The sequence below is a fragment of the Emys orbicularis genome, chromosome 2 (assembly GCF_028017835.1).
Source record: "Emys orbicularis isolate rEmyOrb1 chromosome 2, rEmyOrb1.hap1, whole genome shotgun sequence".
Lineage (NCBI taxonomy): Eukaryota > Metazoa > Chordata > Testudines > Emydidae > Emys > Emys orbicularis.
Genome location: NC_088684.1, coordinates 91,776,428 through 91,795,880, shown reverse-complemented (window position 1 = coordinate 91,795,880; position 19,453 = coordinate 91,776,428). Strand labels below are relative to the sequence as shown.

The window sequence follows — 19,453 nt, the reverse complement described above, 5'->3', positions numbered from 1 at the left end:
CATTTTTATCCTAGCCTGTGTGCTATCTTCTTTCCAATAACTACTCCCCTTCTTTGAATTTGGCTGCCAGTAAAGCCATTCACAAACAAACAACCCACACCAAACCCATAAGCACTTAACCTTGTGTATGTCTAGATTTCCATGTTTTTGCAGGTGGAGTTCATAAAGCAGAGAAATACAGACTCCGTCTCTCAATTTCTGTCTACCATATGTTTAATGCAGATTATAATCCTTTTCTCATTGAAAAATAGATTGTTACAAAAACATTTAAAAATAATTTCAAACAGAGAGTTACTAACTGGGTTTATATTACCCCATTAAGTGTTATATACAACACTGACAGAGTGTAGGAAAATAAGTGAACAATATTTTTGTAACAGCTGCTGATATATGTTTCTGTTAATGATGATCTTGATCTTATCAACTGTCAGTGGCCTCTCCTAAGAAGTGGACAGTCAACTGGGCACTGCACACTCTAAATCTGAAGTCATTGTTGAGCAATAAGAGACACTCCCTTTGTAGCACCATGAATGTTTTACCTCGGTAGTATTTCTAGGGCTAAATGCTCTGTTGTAAACAGGTGCAATTTCTTGACTGCAGTGGACTGGGATGGGATGATTTTAAGGGATATATTATTGAAAACTTGAGCATTTATTTGCTTTTCTGCCCCACCTCCTTATAAGAACAACGGCAATAGACAATTTAAAATATGTAACCAATTCAATAGGGTGTAGTGTATTAGAGTCTTGACATTACTGGTGCATGCAAACTGTGGTGTTTGTAACTTGTTACAGACCAAAACCCAGGGATGTGTAAAAGCTGTACATTAGGGCATGCACTGAAGTATGCCACATGACAGAAATACATAGTGCTATTGTTATATGTGCTACATGTTATAGACAAAGATGGAGTTCCTTTCTATGTTACTTAGTATTTGATGAACAGTATATCACATTTCCCTATGCTGTGTGATCATGTAATGGAAGACTTTACTTTATCTGCAGTTTACTGTTATTCCCATAGTTTGTTTGTTCATACCAGAATGCACTCATACAGGAGTTCTACATTATTATTTCAGATTATTATACCAAAACAGTAGATTTAAAATGTTCTAAACCATTGTGCAGGTGACAGACTGAAAAGTCAAGGAATAGGATGCTGAGCAGCAGTCTCTTGAATAAAAGATACCATCTATTCAGAGCATGTACACACTTGCAGATATCTTCACCCATTTTGGTCACCCAGTTACACATGCATGGTCTAAGATATTCATAATTGCAGACATTTGACACGTGCTAGCTTCCTTTATGTTTCTACAGATAGAACTGAGTGTTCTCTGCACATGCCATATACTGTTTTAAAATGCCCATAATTTTGTTTTTTTCAAAACCAAATTATTTCTATATAGCAAAGGCACTAGTTTCCATTTCAGATTAAATTCTATAAAGACTAGAGATTTAAAACTTTTTTTTTTGAGTTATCCAAGCACAAAACAAACATTTTTGAAAAATTTTTCAACAGCTGGAAAAACACTTAGGCCTGGTTCATGCAGGCAAACTGATGATTTCAATAAGGCTCTGCAAAGGTGCAGGATCTGCCTGCATAGATCCAATTGCTGCCACATTCTGACAACTCAAAAAAAAGCTGAATACATTTATATAATTTTCTTGGTGGAAATGAAACAAGCATCTTCAACCCCTAAAAGTACATTTTAAAGTAAATTTGCAAAGTACTGTCCTGTAATTAAGATGATTAAATTATGTGTTTGTAAAACAAACTATTTTTCATCCTGAATACACTAGGGACACAAGAGTATGAGGCCACAAAAAGTATCCTTTGGTGTATCAGAGATGCCCGTGGCTTCTCCTTACTCTCTTCTGCAATCTCCACCAACATTCACTAGGATACTAACATGGAAAAAATGCCAGCACAGGTTATGACATTCAGGATAGGAAAAACTTGTTCTCAACATTTATAATTTATAATCTTTGTTCACATTTAAATACTGCCTCTGCTTTCAGAAACTGGCCTCCAAAATAATCTAAAGCCTGAAACGTGTTTTAAAAACAACCCAAAGCATGTGAAATGGATTGTAGCCTTTCACATCTTACTGTGTTAAAAATACTAATTTTATAACTGCTGGTTAAAGAGTAGTTACCAACCTTATTTTATTTAAGAAAAAAAGAACCCTAATTAAAAATGTAAAGATTTGGCTCCCATATTATACACACAGTATTAATTTAAACCAGTGGTTCTCAAACTTTTGCACTGGTGACCCCTTTCACATAGCAAGCCCCTGAGTGCGACCCCCCCTTATAAATTAAAAACACTTTTATATATATTTCACACCATTATAAATGCTGGAGGCAAAGCAGGGTTTGGGGTGGAGGCTCACAGCTCTCGACCCCCCATGTAATAACCTCGCAACCCCCTGAGGGGTCCCACCCCCCAGTTTGAGAACCCCTGATTTAAACCTTAGAATGGAAAGTCTACAGTAAGGAATATGCCTACAAAAGAGAGCTTTAGCTAGTAAGCAAGGAAAGATGGACGGGAAGGTCAAAATCTAGTACAGGATTTACCTCTAAGAACTGTCAGCTAATTAATAATTCTAAGTAAAATGTGGGAATCACCGTGGCCAATGGCACTGCAAACTCTGGGCCTTCTGAAGCTACTGATCAGCTGTAACTCCACTAACATCAGTAGGAGTCTGAGGTGCTCATCAACTCTCAGAAGCCCTCTATTTATTTTTAAAAAATAATGTTTTATCCATGACAGTAACAGGTGAATCCGAGACTGGATTTCTGGACATTCCCCTCCCCACCTCACTGAGGCCCCAATTCAGCAAAGCATTCAAGTGTGCTCAAATGCCATGAAAATCAGTGGGCAGGATTCTTTCATCCATTAAGTGCACCATGTAAGTGGTGCAGAGTGAATTTAAACCAGCCAGAGAGTCTTCCTGCGTACAAGGAATCTCTACTGATGTAAAGCTGGTAGAGGTGGTATAGACACCTCCTAAACCAGCTCTCTCTCTGGCATAAGGAAAAGAAGGGATAGGCTGGTGGACTGAGAGGGGGAATGGTGGAGCTGAACTCCACTACACCTGATTCTCTGCAGGTGTAAGATCCATTTACAGAACTTACATCAATCAGTGGCAGAAGCTAGAGCAGCAGGGGGCCTACTCTGTCTTCTGCCCTGGCTAAGTGGCCAGAGATCGGGGAATTACAGCCGGCTTCCTGCATCTGTCATTGTCCTCTGCGTCTGAGGTGTGCTTTGATGGAGAGGAGAATCAGGGCCAATGAGACTTAAGCATGTGCTTAAATGCTTTGCTAAATCAGGGCCCTATATTTTAGCCATTCTCTCCACAGCCAGCATTTTGCATTTCTCATTTTAAAAAATACAGTATACGAGTTATACTCGTAATGAAAAACATTTTTCACAGAAGAAAATTAAAAGGCATGTACAACGGCTAATATTTTTAACAATGTGTTCTTTAGTTGTGCATGCAAAATGGATAACTGTATACTCAATTTCCAGTTTCTCATTGCAGTTTACATGCACATTTACATAGTCTGCACGTGCAATTTAGGAACTGATTTTGAAAATTTAGACCTATATGTATTTTGGGGGCCTTTTTGTTTCTTTGTATTATTAAAAAATAATTGTAGATTTGAATTCTCAACATCAATAGAAAAACTAGAGGTAAATCCCCATGTTTAAAATCAGATTCTTTTCTGGACACTAACATTTAAGAAGTTCAGTAGTGTCAGATGATATGATTTCTTTAAAAAAAACCCCAGAAAGTATCAACTTGATTTTAAAAAAAGTGCCAAACACAAAACTAGAGTTGCACAGAATTTTTGTGTTTTTAGATTTAGTCATTTAATTTACAGGGTTTCCATATATTCTGAAGGTGACTACAATTGTACGTGCAAATGAATACTTTATGTTTACAATTATCCTTTTGCAAGCACAACTAAGGTGCCCATTTTTACAATTTACCCCTAAAGACCAAATCCTGCAGTTTCTTCTTGGGCAAAACTTCCACTGAAGTCAATAGTTCCTTGACATAGGACCCTATTTTCCAGAACTAACTACCATGTATAGTATTTACCATTGTAAATAGTCCCCACAGACATCAGTACTCATGGTAGTAAGCACTCTGCCCACTAGTCACAGCTACTCCATGGTAGTAAATGTTTGCAGGTTTGAGCTCTCAGCAAGGGTTCAATAAGGACTGTAAGATTTGGCCCCAATTGGTTAACGTTCTCTATAAGCTAGAGTTGGTTGGACAATTTGAAAAAAAAAAAAAATCATGAAATATTTTCCATTTTTTTAGCAGCTCTGTTATTAACCATATAGGTAACTCCCACTGCATTCATAAAGGTAATATATACACTTCCTTGAAACAAATACCTAAAATCACCTTCTTCTGTACACTTTGTAAATCACCGTAAACATCCAAAATATACATATATATGGCCATGATATAGTTAGAAAAGAGAAATGGAGTAATAACACTTTTTATTGCATTCTCAAGTACTGTTGAATATGGGTACGGTAGGCACACATTTTAACTACTTATCATCTACTACATTCCTAAAGCTCATTTACCTGAGATCTGTGTTTTGTAAAAATAAAGTTTTCTTTTTAGTTGCATATGTTACAAAAGACTCAGTTTCAGCCTGAACAGATGTGAAACTTTGAATCTGGCAACAAGCGCTACAGGTGATCATATAAAAAAGGTACTGCTGAAATAGATGTATATTAAAAAGAAGCCACAAATCTTAGAGGTTTTAAAAATCTCCCTTCCCCCACCCCACAATGTTGGGAAGCCACATTGTAATAAAATTTTTAAAACATTTGACACAGAAGACCTGCACAGAAAGCATGTTGTTAAAATCATGTACCCTCTAAGACACCCATCTTGGAAGAAGTTAAGTAGCTTAGAAGGACAAACTCCATGTTACTTGTAAATGTATTTAATGTCACTCAGTTCTCATCATCCCGTCTGTAGTGAATAGTTTGTATTTCCTGAGCTAAGAACATGGCCATCTCTTTAGTGCCGGCAGCAATCACTCGGCATGACATGAGATCTAGAGGTCCCCCTAAGAACAAGAGGATAAAGAAGAACCATGTTTAGATACAGAAGTGATGTATGGCATATTATATTATACCCTTGTTGTAGATAGAGAGATTCAAAAATACTGAAACAACGTCACAGCCACATTTAGAGGGGGAAATACCTTGTTGAGGCATTCAAATTCAGAGATGTCTTGCAAAGCAAAGTGTTCTAGAAACCATAGACTTATCAAACACCAAAGTACACAGCAAAAGCAATGAATGTTTTTATTTGTTCAGTACACAAAAACAAACACAACATATTCCATTTTACTCTCTTAAACAAAACACCAGATGTTTTGTTTGCAAAACTAGGGGTAGTAAGGAATAAAATAGGAACCAGCATAACCCGTTTTCAGGGTTAAACATACCCTACAACTGGCAACTGTTCTTTAACACATCAAGTCTTTCCACAGTCATGCACACTTTGATCACCACTGGGCTTGACTACTAAAGAGCACTCTACTTGGGGGATGTATGCTCTAGAAATTAATAAAATAATAATCCTTAACATTTTGGGTCTTTACATCTTCAAGGTGCTGTACAAATATAAATATTCAGATGAGCACTCTTGTGTCTCCCTGACAGCCCTTTCTTCCCAAGAAGCCTTCATCTTTGCTGAAATCTGTTTAGGAGTCTCAGCATATCCAGTAATCTCTGCTGGGCCCAGCTGTATACTTCAAATGTAACACTTTAAAGGGCTTACTCAAAGACACAGACATTCATCCTCAGCATCTCTGACCCGGGAAAGCCCTAGACTGGAAATGCAAAATTGCGATGAAATTAGCCAGTCAGAGCCTAGGGCAGAGTGGGCCAGACCTGAGATGTTTCACTGGATTATCACTATAAGCAAAGGAACTGTATGGGGGTGTGAGGGAAAGAGAAAAGAATACAAAGATTGCGGCTATAAAAGCAGCCCATAAATAGCCACCTAGGGACAACGTTAAATAAAAGTCACTCAAAATTGTGGGAAAACTGTACTCCTGGAAAGGACAACAGGGAATGGGAAGAACCATCTGAGGACTACTTCCATCGGGGGGGACGGAAGGGGGGTTTAAAATGTCCATGGAAGCAATATCCTGATATAGGAAACAAGAGTTTGTTAGCTGCATTTCTATTAGAATGTCTCTCTAATGACTGACTTATTGAAGTTGCATTGCTAGTGCCTTTGGATCAGACAGCTTATCTCACCCTATTGCTTACCAGGTGCTGTAATTGTAACAGCAGCAGGGGAATTTAAAGCTCTCCCAGTGCAAAGCAAGTAGAAGCACCACCATGGTCCACCCCAAAATAACCTTGGTCTGAGCCAAACTCAAAATTTACTCGTAGAACACTATGCAGCCAAGAGGCAAAGGGATAGAAGAATCAGCGAGGCACTACAATCACACACGGATTACTGTTAGAGACACTCTAGCACCAAAAGGCCCTCTCTCATCCCACTGCCCACATAGATTGCCAAGGTTCTCAGCAAACCTATGGCAGAAAATGCAGGAAGGAAGAAAACTTGATTGTTGGTGGCAGAAAATACAGGGAGACTAAGGAGCAAAGTATTTCTGTAAACCCATCCTTCTTTAAGGGAGGCAGAGTTTACCTCTGCTCTCCACTACCACAGAGATAGCAAAGTCACACCTTGCAGAATTTTTCTAGATTGTAAATCCCTACATATACGCATATGTCTCCACCCAATCCCAGAACACAGCCCCTCCCCCCGCACGGGAATTACATCACAGTTGAGCAGAATACCCTCAGAGGCCATCAAGAACAAGAAGCTAAGATCAGGACTAGAAACAGAGTCCTCTTCCCAAGAATTCTGCCTATTCACGCCAGTAGTAATTATAGTAGACTGACACAACCACAATCAGGGCCGTCCCCCTCCCCCCCATGACTCCCCTGCCATTCCTGGCTGGTAAAGAAAAGAGACCACCAGGAAGGAATCCTGGCAACAGGCTGTTAACATCTCCTTTTGAAGGGACTCTGCCATCCACTCCCAAACATACAATAGTCCAACCAGAATTTAAAAACTATCCCGCAATTCCAGAGAACTTGGAAGCTACTGCTCAGCATCTAAGCTTCCTTTTCCAAGCAGACTAAGAGAGAGCTGGCAAAAAGGCATCTCCAACGCCACTTGTTATCTGTCAGAATCATGGATCCCTCTAAGTGTGGCGTGAGGGCAGGGAGTATAATACTGAGACAGCATTTGTTGCTCTGGTGGATTACCTTCTCCGGTCCATACCCATTCTACTGGACTTGTCTGAGACATTTGATACTGATAAATACACCTGTCTTGCCTCTAAGAGCTGAAGGAATGAACAGAAACGCTTTGAATTGGCTTAGATCCCTCCTCTCAGAACAAAGCCAGAGGATCACTATGGGTAACTGTTCCTCTACCTCCTAATCCCTCACCTGTAAACCCAAACTCAGTTCCTCTCCCATATTATTCAGCATCTATGAGTAAACACTGGGAGCATTGGCAAGATAACACAGACTGAAATGCAGGCAACACCCAACTCCACAGTTCCTTTACACCAAGCATAAAGAGCACTATCTACCAGCATTCTGAATACCTAACTGAAATTACCTTCTGGATGAAAATCAGATAGCAAAAACTGAACCCAGAAAGACTTGGGTGATGCTGGTAGGAAGACAGAACTGCTCTGTAGAACTAGTTTTCTTTATAACACCCCCCACTTTCAAGAATATCCACTCATGTTTTTATGTTGGTCCTCGGCCTCGCAGCTCTTATAGTACTGGTAGGAAAAAACCACCACCCTCTACCTCCAGCTGGCCAGAAAATCATGCCCCATCCTATCAGCCCCAGCCTGTATTGATCCTCCACTTTCAGAACTAAATGCAAAACCCAATTATTCATCTTAGTTTTCCCTCAGTTTCATCTGACATACACACACACACAAAACTCTTTCCCTTCTCACCCATATACAAATCAAGCCTTTTCTCCTACCAGCGGGGAAGGAAGAGAAAGATTATAATTATTTCTTTTAAAAATAGTTTGGAGATATTCAGATAGTATTGCAATGAGGACCGTGTAAGTACACAGATAGATTAGACAGAGACAGGGAAGTAAAAAAGAAGAATGCAGCCCAAACTAGAAAAGCTAAACATCTGAACATTTATCTGCCTCACCCCTCAGAGACTATGAAAGGTGATTGAAAAAAATTGAGTGTGACAATTATTTAGATTGTAGTAGTGCCTATTATGTGCTTTCCAAACATGAAGACACAGTCCCTGCTCCAAAACAACATACTTTACTCACCTGAAGTATCTATCACAATACCACCTGCCTCTCTAATAATGACAGTAGCTGCTGCCAAGTCCCAGCAATGTAAACCAAACTGGTAATATGCATCTGCAGCACCCGATGCTAGATGGCACAGAGCCAAGGTAGAACTTCCGATTACACGGATCCTAGAAGCAGAGAGGTATAAAAGAATGAAAGGGGGAAAACTGCTTTTATTTCAACCCAGGTATTTATTAACAGGGTACAATATGCATCACATTTGATTTAAGTAGAATAACATTCTGCTTGGAATTTCAGAAAGTTGAGAATGTTGATGATTTTTAACATAATAAAATGTTTTCTTAAAAACCTTACCCATGTACTTGGGCTTTGAGTAAGCTCTCCATGTTACCGAGGAACAATTTCAAAGTCTCAGGGTCACGTTTTGGACCAATTTCTGTTAAGATCAAGGCCTTCGACTTATCTGCAATGTAGACAATTGTTTCTATTAACTCAACAACCTTTCAAAGTAGGTCTTGGCAATTTCGTCACATTAAATATGAAGGGGCTTTTCACAGCAAAACCATTTCTCATGCACACAAAAATTGTTCTTCTTTTCATATTCTTTCTCAGGATGAGAAACTGCTTTTGTCTAAATGACTGTAACAAGACTAAATTGCTCATACAGTTGGGTTATCTAAAAATACTTGTTTGGTAAAAGAAGGGAAGGAAGAATAAGAACAAAACTGGTTTCTATGAGTTTCCTTTGTTCCCTTGGAATTTTTCCTTCATTGACCAGTCAGCCTTTGGTGACCTCACAAACTTTTAGCAGTCAGCTAAAAATAATTGACATAGGATCTATGCATTCCACTGTAAATGAATTGTATTTTAAAGCAGAATGCTTCCTGAACAGGGAACTTCGATCTCTTGGATTATACCATTCATTTTAATTAGACAAAGCTAGGTGTATGATAAGTAAAGATCAATTAAAAACATCCACCAAAACCTCCATTTATCTTGCAAAAACTACCCCCTTTTACGTTTAGACATTGGAAAGACTACAAAAGTCACAAACGTGCAAGTATCAATATATTTACCAGCTATTCTATATAAAAAAAGTCAGTAGGTCTAATTCTGAACTAATTTTTACGGCATTAGTTTTTCCTTTTGTATTGTGTTCAATTCAGTAACTTCTGATTTACAGCAGTATAGGGGCCTAATCAAAGCCAAGGACTCTTAAAGCCAAAGGAAAGATTCACATAGAGTTCAATGGGTATTAGATTCCTGATGAATAAACAAACACTTCCTAATACTTAGTCGAAGTTATGCTAATTTAGGAATTGGATTTAAAGACTGAAACGCTTTAAGGAGGGTTTGGGCTTAAGGCATAGGGAGGAATTGAACTTAGGGAAGAGACCATCTAGTGAAAAGACACAAGGTGGCTTCAGGAATTCAAACTACAGGAGACAGCTGACCAGAAGACAAGTTCTCCACCCTGATGAGGGGAAGAGAAACAGGGAGGGTTGGTAGAAGAGAGATGACAGTGACCTGGGTAAATGTGTGAGGAAAAGAGACAAGGGACCAACATTTTTGACTACTGAAGGGGGCAGAGTGGAGACCAAAAAAAAAACCTCACGCCATCTATGGTATCAACACACTTAAGGCTAGGCCTGGCTTTAAACTGTGACAACGTTTGTCAAAGGGAATTTTATATCTTTGGGATGTTCCTTCATTACGATTATTTAAATCTGTGCGTGGTGGATATCCCAGACCACAGCTCTGTTTTCTTACTGTGACATAACCTTTGCAAAATTCTGTCATCACCACAATGTGATTTTCTTTAGTTCTGAATTGTTAAATGCTGAACATATCTAGCATTAATCTAATTTTATATTGTACATCAACATTTTCTATACAAAATACATTTCATGAAACAAAAGCATGAGGTAACATATAAGTCTAAAAGCCACAAATTCCAGATGCCAGCACGAGGAGAAACATCTTGTACTCCAGAGGTGATTCATTCTATTGAAGTTAAAATCCTTATTAGACAAGAACAACCGCAAATGGGCTACATTTAAACACCATAAAAATCAATAAAAATATTCTCCATCTTCCCTGTTCAAAATACCCCACACAAATGAGTACATCTCAAAAGAGAAAAAATTATAAAGCATCTGACCCTGCACTTATGTTCTGGACTCCCACATTAGCAGAAAGTCCACAGGGAATTGGGACAAAGTGGTGCTGTCTCCCACAGCCCTTGCTCAGCTGAAGGCCCAGGACCATTTAGACATAAAAGTGAATGGGGCCAGTTTATGAAGGATGTAGGGCAGTTGGGAGATGCCCTGATTCCATAAGCCTCCCAGGCATACTCTGCCAAGGGGATTCTTGTGGAACATGGGCTGTATTTTAAAACTTCCCTCCCCTGACAGAACACCTTTGGAAGGGTGGCTAGGGTAGGACCATGGACACCTATTCTGGGTAAATGTCCTCCCTCAGGCACAGCTGCTCCTGTGGGGGAGAAGTGTACCATTTGTATGCTCTTTCTCCAGATAAATAAACCTGGCCCACTAAAGACTGGTCCAAGCCACAAAGTCTGGATCTGGATCCAAATTTTTCCAACTATCAGGGAAGTTCTCGTCATCCAGGGTTGGTCTGGACCCATATCTAATCTGTACATTAAATTGCTTTAATTTACTATGATTTCAGTCTGCACCAAACCATTTTTCTACTGTAATTTTATCATTTCTGGGGTACAAAGATACAGCTCTGTAACATCTGCTTGCTTCTGTCTGCTAATTATGCTGCCTTATCTTCTGCATTGGATTTGTTAAAAGAAAGCTTCTTGTTGTTATGTGCATTTGATTGAACTTAACTATTATAACTAGGCAAATGCAGAATCACTTTATTAGGTTTATAGTAATAAATTCCAATACAGTAGGGACTAAGTGTTCTAACTAACTGTATGATTAAATAGACCTCTCACACACATCACAGCAAGTTGTTTTTAAAGTAGTATAATGTATGCATCCATTAATTCCATTTACTACTGGCATATGTGTTTACAAACAAGATGCAGTATATGGCACCATTAAGTCATCTGAAAATAAGTGAATGACAGATGCCATAATAATGTGGGCCTGATTCACCATTCCAGCTGCACTTTGTATCCCGGAGTTACACCAGTGTACAGAAGGCATGGTATAGTGGTGAATTTCATCCTATTTCTTGATCTTAAAGGAGTGGTTTTGGGTCAATACTGATCAATTCATGTGGGAATTGCAAAATATTTTAGGACCATTTAATACTAATTCACATAAAGCTGTATATTTTAAACAGAAATTTGGGAACATCCTTATGTTTCCAGGAAAGACACAGTTATAATGCAGGAAAGATACTTTAAATCAGGATAATAATTTCCATTTAGGATTAGCATCAACTCTGAAATTCAACATATTTCTTTTAGAGTTCTAACAAAAATCTAGACCAACCTGTCTCTTTTGATACCTGCAGCCTTTTTTCATTACAAAATGCCCCTTGACCTCTTCTACCAGTGTATAATCGTTCTTCAGTGCAATGGTAAATTACACCAAATTCAAGCTTTAAGATTTTGAAAAGGAAAGAAATGAATGCAACTCAAATTACTCATCACAAGTATAAACAACTACTAATGGCAGAAAGATCAAAATTATTTTAATTAGCTATATAACCAAAGATTATGCTGCTGCTAATAAATAACTGTAATGTTAAACTGAAGTTTTAGATACATAACATATAAAATTCAGTTTAGAGAGAGATATATTAATTCTATCTATTCACAGCTCATTTTTACGCACACTATTAGAATGATATAAAAAGTTACTCTGAAATTCAATTCAAGGAGTTATTGAGAATATGTAAATCCCCCAGGGCCAGATTCTGAATACTTTACTCCCATTAGTGAGCAGTCACTCACATGAATAGGCCCATTGACTTCACTGGGGCTATTAATATTGCCAACCTCAAGCATCTCAAATTCATGACTCAGGCCTCCAAAACACATGAGATTGGCTTACAAATCAGGCAATTTAAAAACAAACAAACATAGTTTGCATGTTATAATACATTTCACTTGCCTTCTATCTTTTGAGCCCTTGAGGTGCACTCAAGTCATCTTTGAGTTTTTCTCTGCAATCATGAAAGCTAGAAGCTAACTGGTCTTTTAAATGAACACTGAGATTCTCGTGAAACACCTGACTCCAGGAGCTGGGGCTTGAAGAAAAATACCGAATATCACGAGACTCATGATAAAATTATGAGAATTGGCAACACTGAACTATTTGTGCGAGCACCTGCTTACAAATGGGAATAAGGGGTTCACAATTGGAGCCTTAATAATCCAGGCCCAAAGTACACCTCTACCCCGATATAACGCTGTCCTCGGGAGCCAAAAAATCTTACCACGTTATAGGTGAAACCGCGTTATATTGAACTTGCTTTGATCCGCCGGAGCGCGCAGCCCCCCCCCCCCCCGGAGCACTGCTTTACCGCGTTATATACGAATTCGTGTTATATCGGGTCGTGTTATATCGGGGTAGAGGTGTACCTAATATTTTGTACAACTATAGTACCTTCCATCAGAAGATCTTAAAACACTTTACAGACATTAATGAATCAATCCTCACATCATTACTATGAGATAAAATATTATCTACATTTTACTCATAGGGAAACAGACATAGAGAAGTTAAGTGACTTGCCCAAGGTCACAGAATAAGTTTGTAGAAGAGCCAGTAATAGGACTCAGATCTTCTAGACTCCCAGTCCCTTGCTGCAACCATGACCCATGCTACTTGAGTGACCACCTCTTACCCAATAGTCCTCAAAGATAGCTTAGAGGGAATGGGTTTTCCTTAATATTCATCCTGAGGTCCCATCTAAACCAACCTGGAGTCAGACTCTTCTTGGTTCAGGGTCCCTATGTATGGAACTCCAGGTCTGAAGATATCCACAAGAATCTCTCTTTAGCAGTATTCAGGGCTTGATGCTAGATCTTTCTATTCTGGTCAGTTCATCTATGCCCATTTTGGCTCCTTTATTGAGTTATTTTTTTTACTTTTGCCTGGTTTTTTTTTACTACAATGGATGGTAAAATTTAATATGATTGTTTATTTTTGTTTTAGCAGCATCTAAAGCCTGATGGGTGCTATAGAAAATAAATAAACACTAAAGAAAGCTGTTTTGTAATTATATGCAATATTTGAAAACATTTGGGAAGGAATAATCTTTGGAATGGCACTAAAGTGTGTCTTTACAATTTCTATGTTTTTAAAGGCAAGCTGCAGTCCATCTAGATACACATATAGCACTATACTGTCCAAACCAAAGGGAGTTGCTAGTCCTCATCACATCTGAAAATTAGGCCATCGCTGAATTTGCCTGATGCTGCATTCCTTGCACACATAAAATTCCTGTTGGCTTCAATGGGAGCTAACGGCATGTCAATGCATGTAAATGCAAAGGCCCAAGAAGCACATTTTACAATGGTGTGAATAACTACTTAAAAATAGCTACTTTTATTTTATAAATCAAACTGTACAACTACAGTAGCTGTACAAACCCCTCCAAAATGAATTGTGAGAACTAGGAAATTTAAAAAGAACAGTATTCCCAAGCCCCAAGGCCAGGTTCTTTGTTTTTCTATGGACAGGCTCTTATGAAGATACATGGAATAATATTAAATTTACTGCACCTCAAAAGCACACAAGGGAATCCAAACCATAACTTTGCACGTATCACAAAAAGTAATCCTACTATATACTATACACTGTACATCGAAAAAACTGTCTGAGAGTCATGGAGATTGCTAACAGCTTTAAAGCAATAGGAATCAGCATAATAACAAGAGAACAGTAGAAGATAAATATAGAGATGCTTAGTCACAATTTAACTTATTAATGCCTGATTTTATTAACTCTTGCATCAGTAGTCCCCTTTTAATAATATATAAATCCAATTAACATGGGACTACCTGCAGGAGTAACGGTTTGGGTATTATATTGGTGTAGTGTGACCAAACAAATTTCAATAGCATGGAAAGAGCCTTTGTATTAATTTTTTAGTTCCCACATGGCTCTGAGGTTTATAGCTGGATCTCAGGTTACCAACTCACAGAACATATTTTATACCTCTTGGTTAACAGCAAATCCAATGCTAACTGCCACTGTTGGAAACCTGTGACAAATAAGAAAGAAAGTACTATTCATGAATAATCTCTCTAAACATGCAAATTCCGCAACTCCCAGCAGCAACTGAACCCACAGAGAGCACTGTAATTTTACTCAACTAAAAACTTCATCTACATTATACCTTCCCTCTGTTTCCACCCAAGACTGTCCCTTGTACTTTGTCAATTCTTTTTTTTTTTTTTTTTTTAATCGAAACTAACATTTCAAAAAGTTAAAAAATAAATTAATGAAAACAAATAGGCTGTGTATATTAAACATATATTTGAAATTTTAATGATTTTCCCCCTTAGCGTAACTAAATAACCTAATCTTAAAATAATATTGTAATAAATAATTTATACTTAGAGTACATTTCATCCAATGATCTCAGAGCACTTTGCAGACAGTAATTAATTAGGGAGAAACTTTGTACCTGAGGTCAACAATAAATGAAACCTGTTATACTACCTTCTGTCTTGCCAAAGTAATAACTACATATTTCACTTGCTCCTTTTGACATAGGTATTAATTGTCCCAAAATTTAAGTATGAACTGACAAATTAATAATTTCTTAAAACTTGTAGAATAACAGCAGAAAGTATTACTGGAAGGCACAATTTCACTGTATTACCTGAAACATCAACCCCCAGAAGCTGGCCCCAATTAACCACAGTGTAAGCACATATTATTCCATTGGAGTCAATGCACCAAGGCAGAATTAGGCCCATCATTTTAAAAATCTTGGCCTATTAGACCAACCATACGGAATTATTTTAAATTTAGTGGGACTGTCCAGGTGAAGTAAACAGTCATCGTTAAAAAAAAAAAATCAAATATTTAAATTTTGAGTTAAAGTTGTAGTTTTGTCGGTGCACCGGGGTGGGCAGGCGGGCTCAGCAAGGCAGTATCCAGGTGTGGAGGGGCTTAGCATGGGGGGGCTTAGGAGTGGGTTGAGAGGGGTAATCTGTGTCGGGCAATCTGGGTGCAGGCAGCTCAGAGTGGGATCCAGGTGCGGGGGGGATCTGGATGCACAGGGGCTTGTTGTGGGGTTCAAGGAGCAACGGTAATAGGACTCTGCAGGGGGGCCCAGGTGCAGCTGGTTGGGGCTTGGTGGGGTGGGGATCTGGGTGGGGATGGCTCGTCAGGATGGTCCAGGTGCAGGGGGAGTGGAGCTCAGTGTGTGTGTGGGTTCTGAGTGTGGGGGGTGAGGTTTGGCGGGAGGGTCTGAGTATGAGGGGGTCTGAATGCATGGGGGTTGGGCAGATGGGGGAGCAGCTCCCTGTACAGGGATCCCTCCCCCTGAAGCTGAGGAGTGATGGGTGCAGGAAGCGCGGCGGGGGGGGGGGGCAGTTTGCAGAGCTTCCTGCAGCCGGGGGAGAAATCTGGGGGTGGGTGTGACCCGGCCCTGAATGCCATGCAGGGAAAGAGGAAGTCTTGTCCTCTCCAGCCCAGCCGGGACTAGCAGCTGAGCCCGGTGCAGGGTAGGAGCCATCAGCTGGGTCTTTCCCAGTCCCGCCCCTTGCCCCACAGTGATTTACCTCTCTGCCGTCTGCTCTGGGCACCGGAAACATACTGCTGGGGAGGGTCGCATGACCACTTGTGGCTTCCCTTTGCTTCCCCATCAGAAAGTCATTTTTCTGCGGGGAAGGAAAGAAATCTGCGGGCGATATAAATTCTGCACATGCGCAGTGGCGCAGAATTCCCCCACGAGTATCAAATACTATATCAGATATAAAAAGATACTGGAATGGATCCTGCAGGTCTTGTTCAGGCAAAACCCCTCAGTTTGTAAATATAATGCTGTAGGTAAGTGTAAATTGAGCAAACTTAACACAGTGAAATATATTTCGGTAATGGGGGGAGAGAAGGATTGAGGAGTAACTGAAGAGTTACTATATTTTAACAATTCTCCATGTTACTGAATTTACCTGTGCACAAAATTGCAGGTTCCATCAATGGGATCAATAATCCAGGTAGGATTGTCAGTGAGGACACATTTTGAACCAGCAGCAGTGGACTCTTCTCCAATAAACCTATATTTGACATGGAGTAAAGTATGCTCAGAAAACTCAACTCCACTTTCTTGGCTTTTGGGGACTATTGTTACATTTATGTATTTTTAAAGTTTAGTTACCAAAAACAAAACAAAACAAAAAACCCACACAAAAAGCCCACCACCACCACCCACCAACTCACAGAAACTTTGTAAAGAAGTTCTGAAAAGATAGCTAGAAAATTGTTTTATACAGTATATTAAAAAAAATCCCATTCTAGTTCCCCCTCCCTATATATTAATGATACATACTTCAAAATCCTGTAATGCATGTAGAGATGGATCTGAAATGAAACCCCAACTTTGGCAGAAGTTTAGATCTGGATTGCAATTTGGCAGCTCAGGCCCACTTCTAGAAGGAACCTCCATTCCTTGCAGGTGAATTCACCAGGAAATAATATAGCCTTAGAAAACCTACAATCCCACTCCCACCACAATTTTTAATAGCAGAGTAGATCAGGAAGCAAAAAGTTCACAAAGCTGAACTTTCCTCTTCGCAAGACCCAGAGTAATTCAAGAGAATTAAAAAAAAAAATACACAATTTACAGGAGCACATTGAATTCCATGTTGAGCTGCTGATTTTCTGTCCTGTCATAATTTATTTCAATAGGTTTTCTGTTTTCCTTTTCCTAGGAATTGTACATCCTGTTCTGGCATCTGTCCTGCCTTCCTTAGTTATCTTTTCCATTCCCTAGATCAGTGGTTCTCAACCAGGGGGTACGCGTATCCCTGGGGTACGCAAAGGTCTTCCAGGGGGTACATCAAAGCATCTAGATATTTGTAGAGCTCTGCACGGATATACATTTATATACGTGGATGCAGATATCCGCAGATATAAATCGGTATCCGTGGAACTGTAGGGCTCTCCCGGGAACCGCAGTGGCGAAAGGAGCAGATCATGGGGCTGCTGCTCCCAGGAGCCAGCGTCCTGCACCGGCAGCTCTTCTGGCACAGCTGTACCGCCCCCAGTCCTGTCCTCCGGCATGGCTGTACAGACCCCAGACAGGAGACGCAGTCACGCAGACAGCTGCCTGGAAGGGACGGGGGCAAGGCTGGAGGCGGTACAGCCGCCTGGGAGGAGCTGCAGGGACAGGGCATGTTCAACTCTTGCCCGTTGGGCTCCCTGGGGATTGGAATGGTGTGATGGCAGAGGCACTCCGCCTTGTGGAGAGAAAGGGAGGGAACAGATTCATGGTACTCAAGAGACAAATGACTGTCTCTGACGTGAGTCCCTTCCAGTCTTCTTTGGCTGGGAAGATGGTGGCTACAATTCAGGCCCTTGTGGGCGGGCTAGAAAGAGGGCTGAAGCAGTGAAGTGAGTGATGGCAGGGAGAGAAAGGACCCTCCGGGCTTTGACAGGGAGGGACATAGGGAGAAGAGAGCATGGTGAGGGAGAAAAGGAAGGCAAAGAAACATATTTGCTGTATAAGACCAGTTATATGTAGTATTTACTGTCAAAACTTTTGTAAGGTAAGAAAGTTCCTTTGTAACTAAAAGTTTATTGGTACTATTGATTTTAAAAGGGCTTTACACAGTAAAAATAAATGTACAGGAACAGAGCCAGATCTCGTGCCCATCTGAGTCAATGGCAAAGCTCAGTCGTTGACATCACTGGTGCAAGGTCAGACTCATATAGTATGATCCTGTACCCAGGGAAGTAAATGGTAACAATCCCATTAACTTCCATGGGAGCAGGATCAAGCCCATAGTGCATAACATAGGACTTGTCTACACTACCGTGCGGGGTTGATCTAAGATACGCAACTTCAGTTACATGAATAGCGTAGCTGAAGTTGACGTACTTAGATCTACTTACCGTGGTGTCTTCACTGCAGTAAATCGACAGCTGACACTCTCCCGTCGACTCTGCTTACGCTTCTCGTTCTGGTGGAGTACCGGAGTCGACGGGAGAGTCCTCAGCGGTCGATTTATCGTGTCTATACTAGACGCGATAAATTGACCCCTGCTGGATCGATAGTTGCCCGCTGATCCAGTGGGTAGTGTAGACAAGCCCATAGCATTGAAAGATACTGCTCTGTGGTAAAAATAATGTCATTAATGGAGAACTATGTGATGAGTGCTTCATTCTGTGAAGAGTCCAAACCATGTTACTATGTAAAGATACATTAGAAAAAGAAACAGAGAGTCCTGTGGCACCTTTAAGACTAACAGATGTATTGTTAGTACAATACATCTGTTAGTCTTAAAGGTGCCACAGGACTCTCTGTTGCTTTTTACAGATCCAGACTAACACGGCTACCCCTCTGATACTAGAAAAAGAAAGTTAAAAAAATCAGTCATCTAGAAAATACTCATTAAAATCCATGAAAGTACTGAAATAAAATACTGAAATTCTTTATTTTTAAAGAATCAGTAAAGCAAAAATGAAAACTGAGGCACAGATTAATGGGCTGACTCTCACCACTAACCAAGTAGGGAGTTGGACATCCAGCGTAGAAATATATTTTTAACAAACTTTTCCACTATTTTTCCCGTTACCTCTGTGAAATCTTCTTGGTATTAGCTGATGCACTGAATGCATAATTCTGCCACATCACAAATATCTCTGATTGCAGTGACGACTCTGGTAAAGTTTGTCACTACCAGAATTTCCTTTTTAAACTAAGAAGTACCTGAACCAAAATAATTTAAGAAAAGGGGAATAAAAAAAATCTAAAAATCTTAGTTGGATGTCCCTGAGAGCCGGATTAGTGGAGAGACAGAGCACATAAACCTGTACTGAAGTCAATTTTAATTTTTTTCTTTGCTGTTTACCTTTGTACCTATCTACTGTATCTCGTATGTTGCAAGATGGACCTTTATTCAGACAGAAGACT

The 19,453-nt window shown here is 39.8% G+C and overlaps 1 protein-coding gene across 1 annotated transcript in view; it reads right to left on the bottom strand.

The window, feature by feature from the left end:
- Positions 1 to 4,543: 4,543 nt before the first annotated feature.
- The window catches only part of IMPA2 (inositol monophosphatase 2), a 31,711-nt gene continuing 16,801 nt past the window's right edge, over positions 4,544 to 19,453 (bottom strand). The window contains exons 3-8 of the mRNA XM_065399429.1: positions 16,491 to 16,595; positions 14,524 to 14,569; positions 11,848 to 11,956; positions 8,729 to 8,837; positions 8,390 to 8,541; positions 4,544 to 5,105 (exon numbers count right to left, since the gene is read on the bottom strand). Coding sequence (XP_065255501.1) covers positions 4,990 to 5,105; positions 8,390 to 8,541; positions 8,729 to 8,837; positions 11,848 to 11,956; positions 14,524 to 14,569; positions 16,491 to 16,595 — 637 coding nt within the window. The 3' untranslated portion in view covers positions 4,544 to 4,989. The remainder of the gene's footprint in view (positions 5,106 to 8,389; positions 8,542 to 8,728; positions 8,838 to 11,847; positions 11,957 to 14,523; positions 14,570 to 16,490; positions 16,596 to 19,453) is intronic.